Genomic DNA, 11,628 nt, shown 5'->3' with positions numbered 1-11,628 from the left:
AAAAGAAAAAAAAAACATAACATAACATAACATAACATAACATAACAGAACATGTCATTTTGTTATGTTAAATGACAAAAATTATGAAAATAACAAAAATAACAAAAATGACAAAAATTACAAAAATGACAAAAATGACAAAAATGACAAAAATGACAAAAATGACAAAAATGACAAAAATGACAAAAATGACAAAAATGACAAAAATGACAAAAATGACAAAAATGACAAAAATGACAAAAATGACAAAAATGACAAAAATGACAAAAATGACAAAAATGACAAAAATGACAAAAATGACAAAAATGACAAAAATGACAAAAATGACAAAAATGACAAAAATGACAAAAATGACAAAAATGACAAAAATGACAAAAATGACAAAAATGACAAAAATGACAAAAATGACAAAAATGACAAAAATGACAAAAATGACAAAAATGACAAAAATGACAAAAATGACAAAAATGACAAAAATGACAAAAATGACAAAAATGACAAAAATGACAAAAATGACAAAAATGACAAAAATGACAAAAATGACAAAAATGACAAAAATGACAAAAATGACAAAAATGACAAAAATGACAAAAAAGACAAAAATGACAAAAATGACAAAAATGACAAAAATGACAAAAATGACAAAAATGACAAAAATGACAAAAATTACAAAAATGACAAAAATGACAAAAATGACAAAAATGACAAAAATAACAAAAATGACAAAAATGACAAAAATGACAAATTGACAAAAATGACAAAAATGACAAAAATGACAAAAATGACAAAAAATGACAAAAATGACAAAAATGACAAAAATGACAAAAATGACAAAAATGACAAAAATGACAAAAATGACAAAAATGACAAAAATGACAAAAATGACAAAAATGACAAAAATGACAAAAATGACAAAAATGACAAAAATGACAAAAATGACAAAAATGACAAAAATGACAAAAATGACAAAAATGACAAAAATGACAAAAATGACAAAAATGACAAAAATGACAAAAATGACAAAAATGACAAAAATGACAAAAATGACAAAAATGACAAAAATGACAAAAATGACAAAAATGACAAAAATGACAAAAATGACAAAAATGACAAAAATGACAAAAATGACAAAAATGACAAAAATGACAAAAATGACAAAAATGACAAAAATGACAAAAATGACAAAAATGACAAAAATGACAAAAATGACAAAAATGACAAAAATGACAAAAATGACAAAAATGACAAAAATGACAAAAATGACAAAAATGACAAAAATGACAAAAATGACAAAAATGACAAAAATGACAAAAATGACAAAAATGACAAAAATGACAAAAATGACAAAAATGACAAAAATGACAAAAATGACAAAAATGACAAAAATGACAAAAATGACAAAAATGACAAAAATGACAAAAATGACAAAAATGACAAAAATGACAAAAATGACAAAAATGACAAAAATGACAAAAATGACAAAAATGACAAAAATGACAAAAATGACAAAAATGACAAAAATGACAAAAATGACAAAAATGACAAAAATGACAAAAATGACAAAAATGACAAAAATGACAAAAATGACAAAAATGACAAAAATGACAAAAATGACAAAAATGACAAAAATGACAAAAATGACAAAAATGACAAAAATGACAAAAATGACAAAAATGACAAAAATGACAAAAATGACAAAAATGACAAAAATGACAAAAATGACAAAAATGACAAAAATGACAAAAATGACAAAAATGACAAAAATGACAAAAATGACAAAAATGACAAAATGACAAAAATGACAAAAATGACAAAAATGACAAAAATGACAAAAATGACAAAAATGACAAAAATGACAAAAATGACAAAAATGACAAAAATGAAAAAAATGACAAAAATGACAAAAATGACAAAAATGACAAAAATGACAAAAATGACAAAAATGACAAGAATGACAAAAATGACAAAAATGACAAAAATGACAAAAATGACAAAAATGACAAAAATGACAAAAATGACAAAAATGACAAAAATGACAAAAATGACAAAAATGACAAAAATGACAAAAATGACAAAAATGACAAAAATGACAAAAATGACAAAAATGACAAAAATGACAAAAATGACAAAAATGACAAAAATGACAAAAATGACAAAAATGACAAAAATGACAAAAATGACAAAAATGACAAAAATGACAAAAATGACAAAAATGACAAAAATGACAAAAATGACAAAAATGACAAAAATGACAAAAATACCAAAAATGACAAAAATGACAAAAATGACAAAAATGACAAAAATGACAAAAATGACAAAAATGACAAAAATTACAAAAAATGACAAAAATGACAAAAATGACAAAAATGACAAAAATGACAAAAATGACAAAAATGACAAAATGACAAAAATGACAAGAATGACAAAAATGACAAAAATGACAAAAATGACAAAAATGACAAAAATGACAAAAATGACAAAAATGACAAAAATGACAAAAATGACAAAAAATGACAAAAATGACAAAAATGACAAAAATGACAAAAATGACAAAAATGACAAAAATGACAAAAATGACAAAAATGACAAAAAATGACAAAAATGACAAAAATGACAAAAATGACAAAAATGACAAAAATGACAAAAATGACAGAAAATGACAAAAATGACAAAAATGACAAAAATGACAAAAATGACAAAAATGACAAAAATGACAAAAATGACAAAATGACAAAAATGACAAAAATGACAAAAATGACAAAATGACAAAAATGACAAAAATGACAAAAATGACAAAAATGACAAAAATGACAAAAATGACAAAAATGACAAAAATGACAAAAATGACAAAAATGACAAAAATGACAAAAATGACAAAAATGACAAAAATGACAAAAATGACAAAAATGACAAAAATGACAAAAATGACAAAAATGACAAAAATGACAAAAATGACAAAAATGACAAAAATGACAAAAAATAACAAAAATGACAAAACAAAAATGACAAAAATGACAAAATGACAAAAATGACAAAAATGACAAAAATGACAAAAATGACAAAAATGACAAAAATGACAAAAATGACAAAAATGACAAAAATGACAAAAATGACAAAAATGACAAAAATGACAAAAATGACAAAAATGACAAAAATGACAAAAATGACAAAAATGACAAAATGACAAAAATGACAAAAATGACAAAAATGACAAAAATGACAAAAATGACAAAAATGACAAAAATGACAAAAATGACAAAAATGACAAAATGACAAAAATGACAAAAATGACAAAAATGACAAAAATGACAAAAATGACAAAAATGACAAAAATGACAAAAATGACAAAAATGACAAAAATGACAAAAATGACAAAAATGACAAAAATGACAAAAATGACAAATATGGCAAAAAAGAAACAAAAATGAAACAAAAATGAAACAAAAATGAAACAAAAATGAAACAAAAATGACAAAAATGAAACAATTTTTTTTTTGTTTCGATTATAGTCGTTTTACCATCTTTATGGCATTCGCGACTTTATCAACGTAACAGTTGGCGGATCGTTATTGCAAAACTTATCCAGTACAACTGTGTTCGATGTTTGCTCGTGGACATCGGCTCAGGAGACAACAGACTTGCCAACTGAGCTATATCACAAGCCCAAAAATGAAACAAAAATGAAACAAAAATGAAACAAAAGTGAAACAAAAATGAAACAAAAATGAAACAAAAATTAAACAAAAATGAAACAAAAATGAAACAAAAATGAAACCGAAATGAAACAAAAATGAAACAAAAATGAAACAAAAATGAAACAGAAATGAAACAAAAATGAAACAAAAATGAAAAAAATTAAACAAAGATGAAACAAAAATGAAACCAAAATGAAACAAAAATGAAACAAAAATGAAACAAAAATGAAACAAAAATGAAACGAAAATGAAACAAAAATTGAAACAAAAATGAAACAAAAATGAAACAAAAATGAAACAAAAATGAAACAAAAATGAAACAAAAATGAAACAAAAATGAAACAAAAATGAAACAAAAATGAAACAAAAATGAAACAAAAATGAAACAAAAATGAAACAAAAATGAAACAAAAATGAAACAAAAATGAAACAAAAATGAAACAAAAATGGAACAGAAATGAAACAAAAATGAAATAAAAATGAAACAAAAATGAAATAAAAATGAAACAAAAATGGAACCAAAATTGAACCTAAATGAAACAAAAATGCAACAATAATGAAACAAAAATAAAACAAAAATGAAACGAAAATGAAAAAAAAATGAATTAAAAAAAACAAAAATGATACACAAACGAAATAAAAATGTATTAAAAATGAAAAAAAATGAAGCAAAATTAAAACATAAATGAAACAAAAATGAAATAAAAATGAATCAAAAACGAAACAAAAATTAAACAAAAATGATACACCATTGAAACAAAAATGAATCAAAAATAAAAAAAAATGAACAAAAATTAAAAAATCTAAACAAAAATTTAAAAAACATGGAACAAAAATGAAGCAAAAATGCACCAAAAATATTATAAAAAATGAAGCAATAACAAAACAGAAATGAAACAAAAACGAAACAAAAATTAAACAAATATGAAACAAAAATTTAACCATGGTGAAACAAACATGAAACAGGCAAATATGAAGCAATAAAGAAATAAAAATGAAACAAAACTGAAACAAAAATGAAAATAAAAAAAGGAACACAAATGAAGCAAAAATAATACAAAAAATGAAACAAAAATAAAACAAAAATGAAACAGAACTGAAACAGAACTGAAACAAACATGAAACAAAGATGAAATAAAAATAAAACAAAAATGAAACAAAAAATTAAACAAAAATTGAACACAAATGAATCTATAATATAACAAAAAATTTAACAAAAATAAATCAATAACGAAACACAAATGAAACAAAATAAAACAAACATGAAACAAAACTGAAACAAAAATGAAACAAACTTGAAACAAAAATGAAACAAATATTTAACAAAAATTAAACAAAAATGAAAAAAAAGAAACAAAAATGAAACATGAATGTAACAAAAACGAACAAAAATGAGACGAAAATGAAACAAGAATGAAAAAAATGTAACAAAAATGAAGCAAAAATGACAAAAACGACGGAAATGACAAAAATCAGTAAATTCACCAAAATTACCAAAATGACACGAAAATTTAACAAAAGAGACGGCAAATGGGACAAAAATTATCAAAAATTTACACAAAACTGAATTACTAATTTTCCAAAATTTGACACAAATGACATTCATTCTAAGCGGTTCGGTAATCAAATTTACTCACTTAACCTACAAAGGGTTATCCATTGATCAATACTGTCCCATACACGGCAAAGTCGTGCCCTCGGGAAGTTTTTCCCTCAATTTGTTTTCCCCGTAATCATCATGCATCATTAGCTTGGGCCTTCCGCCATTATAAGTGACGTCTTCTTCCAGCTGTGGCAAAACTTTTACCAACCCCCGGGATCCTGGTAGGAAACTATTTTGTAGTTGTTCGGATAGATCAGCGAGATTCTTTGTAGCAATTTTTATGACAGTAGCTCAAAGATTATTGTCTCGCTCTCATCTGTTCGAGAGGTATTTTGTAATCTAGGCGTCCGGGACAGTGTTTTCGAGAACCTTTAAATCTTTCTGTCGCCTCTAAACTAAATCCTGCCTTCGTTTTGAGTAATCCAAACTCTAAGCCTAAGAAAGTTTTATGTAGTTTTTAACCTCGTACAATAAATGATATAATACTCACAAAATAGGGATTTTAATTATATAATTCAACTGGGAAAATATTCACTTCACTTCTGCCTTTCGAATAGTGTTCTTTAAACTTCCTGTTTTCAGTCTTGCTTCTCGATCAATCTGACAGGTTCGGCATCAGAACAATGACAATGATCGCAATCATCAGATACAGTTGTCCGGCTCAGTGATGCCAGAACATCCTCCGCCCCGTGAAGCAGGTTCCAGCTCGTCCTGATAGGAACCAGGTTCACTATCCTTTATCTCCATCACTGCCAAATTCGCCACCGCCCTTTTCAGCTTTCCTGATGCTGTTTGTACGACAACTCTTCGTATCCTTCCGTCACGATTCGGGAGTAACTCTATTACTCTTCCTCTCACCCATGTTCTCCGAGGACCTTCGGCCAGGTAAACTAAGTCTCCGATTTTTATAGGATCCGCTTCTTCGAACCATTTAGGACGTCGGTTGAGTGTAGGGAAGTATTCTTTCAACCATCGGGCCCAGGCTTCGTTCGCCAGATACAAGGATCTCAAATAACTACTCTTTAGCGCTTCTCCTAGGCAGATGGAACCACGTTGAGGATCATGGTCCTGCGACGAGCATCCTCGAATAAAATGATTGGGTGTAAGGGCTTCAGTGGAATCCTGAGGCATATAGGTGAGTGGTCGAGAATTAATCAGCGCTTCTGTTTCGGCTAAAGCAGTTATTAATGTTTCGTCGTTCAATTTTCTCCCATCGTCGAGCGCTTCTAAACCCGATTTGACGCTTCGCACCATCCGCTCCCAAACTCCCCCCATGTGGGGAGTTGCGGGAGGGTTGAAGTGCCAGCTGGTGCGTGCGTTGGTAAACGTGTCTGCGCAATATTCATGTAAATGCTTAACCTGTTCTAACAATTCTCGATTTGAACCAACAAAGTTGGTTCCATTGTCTGAAAAAATCTCAAGAGGTGGACCTCTTTTTTGTACAAATCTTCTAATTGCCATAATGCACGAATCTTTTGAGAGACTGTATGCTAACTCAAGGTGTACAGCTCGTACAACAAGACAAGTAAATACTGCTATATATCTTTTCTCTCTTCTTCTACCTACAGTCACCTCAATCGGCCCCAAATAATCTATCCCAACATATTTGAACGGCTTGATGTAAGGGGTTAAACGTTCCTGCGGTAGTGGTGCCATTCGAGGCGCTCGTGGTTCACATTTCCTTATTTTACATCGCTGACATCCTTTTGCAACTCTATCGATAGCTGTACGTAGCTTACTTATTTCAAATCGCTGACGAAGCTCGTTGAATATGGTCTCTCTATTACCATGACCGAATGTTGAATGATGATGTTCCAGAAGTCGTTGAGTGATAATATGATTTCGGTTCAGAATAATCGGGAAACGTGCATCGAAGCTGGCATATTTGGCGTTAGCAGTTCTTCCTTCGACTCTAACCACCCCATATTCGTCGGAAAATGGGCAGAATTTATGGAGGGGACTAGATTTTTCGATTCTCGCCCATTTCGCCATGGGCAGATTACGATTTTTCGTAAGAATTTCAACTTCGTCAGGAAATGATTCCACTTGGACGATACGCCACAATACGGTTTCTGCTCGACTGTACTCAGTTTGTTTCAACGGTACAACAACTGAGGGAACGAATCGTTTGACGAGCTTTTTCATTTTATCTTCGGTCAGCACGGATTCGATTGGCAAACCTTTAACTCTCCGTTGACAATTTGATATAAATCGGAGCACAGTTGCTATGGTTCGCACTAGAACATTCCATTTAGAGATACGAGCGGGGTCTATCAAGGGCGAGGAAAATTGCGGAAGATGTAGAAGAACATGGACCTTTCGTTCTTCTGTTGGATCTTCTCGATGACATCGTTGTTTCGGCCAAATCTCCGGATTCTCGTACAAGAATGAAGGTCCCATAAACCAACGTCCGTTCGATTCAGGTTCCGTATCTTTCCCCCATTTAGTCAGGCAATCGGCTATATTTTCTTTGGTCGGTACCCAACGCCAATTTCCCGGTTCGGAAAGCGATAGTATCAGACCGATACGCACAGCAACAAACTGTTTATACTTTCGTTGATCTGCTTTTATCCAGCTAAGCACAGTGGTTGAGTCCGTCCAGATGAATCTTTCTTTTATCTCGATCGAATGTCCATCGCAAACGTTGGCCATCAATCGAGCACCGCATACTGCTGCCTGGAGTTCCATTCGAGGGATAGATAGATGTTTCAATGGAGCTACTTTCGATACTCCGCGCACTAGGTTTACGACGACACGAGCTCCATTGGAAATCCGGAAATAAGCTGCACATCCGTAGCCATACTCACTGGCGTCCGTGAAAATATGCAGTTGAATGGTGTCGTTGACTGCTATTCCACCAAAATAGTGTCGTGGAATTGTAAGTTCGTCCACCTTTCTAAGTAAGCGAGTCCATCGAGTCCATTTCTCAAATTCTGCATCGCGCATTTGTTCATCCCACTGAACACCGCTTCGCCAGAGATCTTGCATGATTATTTTTCCGTGTATCATATAAGGGGACAGTAAACCCAGAGGGTCAAAAAGGCTCATCAGGCAACGAAGGGCTGTTCTTTTAGTGGGCCTCTCGCTGGTCTCGATATATCGAGTCAATTCCCCGGAGAATTGGATAGGGAAAGAAAATCTGTCTTTTACTGGGTCCCACGTTATACCCAAAACGCGCTCAGAATGGCCTGCTTCATCATTCGGAAGAGGAACTATTTCCGGGGTAACTATTTCACCCAACTTTGATAGAACACATTTGCTATTACTCACCCAATTTTTCATTTCGAAGCCACCTCGCTCAAGAGCTAATTTGACTTGCATTGCTCTGTTAGCGGCTTCTTCCGGCGTGTCCGCGCTATCGAAATAGTCGTCCATGTAAGTATTGCTCTTGATAGCATTTGTTGCCTCAGGGTAATATTTTTGACAGTTGTCGGCGTTCAGTTGCATGACATATAAAGCAGCACATGGTGAGCAGGCGGCCCCAAAAATCATGACATCCATCGTGTAAACATCGGGTGGGTGTTCAGGATCGAACCGGAATAGAAAGCGCTGAGCATGTTTGTCCTCGGACCTAATGCGAACCTGGTGAAACATTTCTTTCACGTCGCCTCCAAAGCCCACGATCTTTTCTCTAAATTTGTAGATGACAGACGGTAAATTGACAAGGAGATCTGGGCCCTTAAGCAGTACTGAATTCAATGAAACTCCATTAGCTATTGCTGCTGCATCCCAAATCAACCTCTTTTTGTTGGGTTTTTTCGCGTTGCTAACAATGTTCAGTGGCAAATACCACACTCGTTCGGATGGCACTTCCGTTAGCTCAAGTTCCGTTGTCTTGTGTGCATAGCCTTTGCGTATATATTCTTTGATCTGCTCGTGGACATTAGATCGGAGATCTGGGTTTTTCGTCAGCTTGCCTTCAAATCCTTTCAGGCGACTCATCGCCATTTGCCGGCTGTCAGGGAAGCGTATTTCTTCTTTCTTCCAAAGAAGTCCTGTTTCGTATCTTCCATTTTTGAAAGTGGTCGTTCGATCTAGGATTTCAAGAGCACGAGTATCTTCCTTTGATCGTGGGAGTGTGCCATGAAACGTTATGTTTTCTTCGAGTACGAACTGTTGGCGCACTAGGTCTGTAAGTTCAAAATCTGCGTTACAGTTACAAGAGTGAACGTTAACTCTGCCACCGTGTTGAGAACCGGAGCTGATAGGTCCGTAAACCGACCATCCTAGTACTGATCTTACGGCGATTGGTTGTCCTCGATGTCCTATACGGCTCTCTAAAGGTGCGAACATTTCTAGGTTATCCAAACCAATAAGGATTTGTGGCTTCGCTCTCACATATGGAGACACTTCTATATTCTGTAAGTGCCCATACTTTCCAACCAGATTCTCGTACGGTAGATTTTGCTCTGGTAAATCAAGGTTCGCAATTGTACGAGCTACTATGAAATGGTACTTATTCGAAAATTCTCTTCCGGCAATGGCGACTTTAACACGCTTCGAATAATTTTCATCACGCACGATGTTTGAGGTCCATCTTAATTGTAATGGCTCTGTTGATCCCTCCAATCCAAGGAAATCAGCTAACTCTGAATCCATCAGGGTCAGAGACGAACCTTCATCAATAAATCCGAATGTCTCGACTACTCGATCTGCGTTGCGCAAGAGGATTGGAATAATTCTTAGTAGAACTGAGGCATTGACATCTCTGTGGGTATTGCAAAACGCAGTCGTTGCTGTTATTGGGCGATTTTCAGGATGAAGGAGGTAATGATGTTTTCTTTTGCAGTTATCGACTGTACAATAATACCTCGACCGACATTTCCACTTTCCATGGTCGTAGAGACAAGTTTCGCACAACTTCCATTGCTCGACCACCTTTAATCTCGCTTCCAGACTCAACTTTTTAAACCTTTCGCAATTACGCAGACGATGATTGGTCATCCCACAGACCAGGCAAGGCTTCTTTTCGCAGTGTTGCGTTCGTGACTCTTCAGATGTTTGAATGTGCGTATTCAAATGACCCCTTTCTCTAGGTTTCATTTTTTCACTTCTATTGTCATGCTTCAGGGTAGTAACGGTAGTCACTTCGCAAGCATCGATCACAAGTTCTTTCATAAATTGACCAAATTCCATTAACGTTGGATCGTCAAAACTTCGTTTGAAACGTACCCACTCTATTTGATTGGAGGTCGGTAGCTTCTCAACCAGTTCCGCTAAAAGTGACGGATTCGAGAAATGATTTCGAAGGTTTGCAGCTTTTAGATGATCGCAAAGTTGTTCGACTGACGTCCCGAAACGAATCAAACTATCCAGGCGCTCTGGTTTCGGCGCTTCTAATCTCCGAACCTTTGCTAACATGGTTTTCACTATGAGCTCTGGTCTCCCATACATTCGCTTTAAAGTTTCCATAATAACGGGGACGCTTTCCGGGAACATCAGTTTGGTGGCCACGGCATCTTTTGCGGCACCCCGCAAGCATTCCCTTAACCGCATCAAATTTTCCACGTTCGAAAATCCGCAGGCTCTGTTGGAGTCCTCGAAGCTATTTAAGAAGATTGGCCACTCCTCGGGATCACCGGAAAATGATGGGAGTGTCTTTGGCCATATTTGCCTTGCAGCGGATTGTTCAAACGTTGGCCCAAAATTCTTTTCAGGCTTGAATGGATCCATATTTTTGACTGGTAATAATTGGCCACGATTGAAATTCCGCTCTTGATGACTGCGATTGTTGCCCATACTCTCGTTGTCTGATTCCAAGTGGTCAGACTCTAATTCATCAGAAATATTTGGAATAGTCTGGTTCGATTTTCGTTGCTTATTGATCCATTCTTCTGCCATTTTACTTTTGCAGGACACGGATACGGAACTCATTGAATCTTCACTTTCGACTATTTCTTCAAGTTCTCTTTTCTTCTGTAAGTACTTTTCCTGAATCTTGAGCTCTTCTTCTCGCAGTTCACGCTCCTTTTCTCGTAAAACTTTTTCCTCTTCCAAATTTCTTCGCTTTTCCATTAATTTCCGATCTTCTAATTCTTTATCCTCTTGTAGAAGTTTAAGCTGCATCCGGGCACAGGATGAGGCGTTGGATTTGATCGACTTTTCGGATCTCGATGGTTTTCGTTGGCTGTTTGGGATTTGTTTGACAGTGTTGTCGCTCGAAGGAGACCAAGTGTCTTTCAGCATTACCGCTTTATTTTCTGCCTCCTTAGCACACTCCGACGTCTTAGACTCAGCGGTCGAACATGAGTCGCTCGATGGTTTCAATTTCATAGATCCACCAGCAGTTCGTACTTTTATCGCTCCAGCTATTTTGCCGATAGTGTTACA

At 34.1% G+C, this 11,628-nt stretch overlaps 1 protein-coding gene across 1 annotated transcript; it reads right to left on the bottom strand.

The window, feature by feature from the left end:
- Positions 1-5,940: 5,940 nt before the first annotated feature.
- Positions 5,941-11,571, bottom strand: LOC129759144 (uncharacterized). The gene is made up of 2 exons (XM_055756556.1): positions 6,865-11,571; positions 5,941-6,657 (listed from the first exon to the last, which is right to left on the bottom strand). The coding sequence occupies exons 1-2, from the start codon at positions 11,569-11,571 to the stop codon at positions 5,941-5,943; spliced, it is 5,424 nt and encodes a 1,807-aa protein (XP_055612531.1).
- Between the last annotated feature and the right edge of the window lie 57 nt (positions 11,572-11,628).

The sequence above is a fragment of the Uranotaenia lowii genome, unplaced genomic scaffold (assembly GCF_029784155.1).
Source record: "Uranotaenia lowii strain MFRU-FL unplaced genomic scaffold, ASM2978415v1 HiC_scaffold_1135, whole genome shotgun sequence".
Taxonomy (NCBI): Eukaryota; Metazoa; Arthropoda; class Insecta; order Diptera; family Culicidae; genus Uranotaenia; species Uranotaenia lowii.
The sequence above is the reverse complement of the archived record's forward strand: the minus strand, read 5'-3'. Positions and strand labels throughout refer to the sequence as shown.

What these genes read in the sequence shown, in the direction of transcription:
- LOC129759144 (XM_055756556.1), bottom strand. Translation starts at nt 11,571, where the DNA reads ATGAAATTGAAACCATCGAGCGACTCATGTTCGACCGCTGAGTCTAAG. An exon ending in TGGGGCCGATTGAGGTGACT is followed by an intron (nt 6,658 to 6,864) that starts GTAGGTAGAAGA and finishes TTGTTAGAACAG; the next exon opens with GTTAAGCATTTACATGAATA.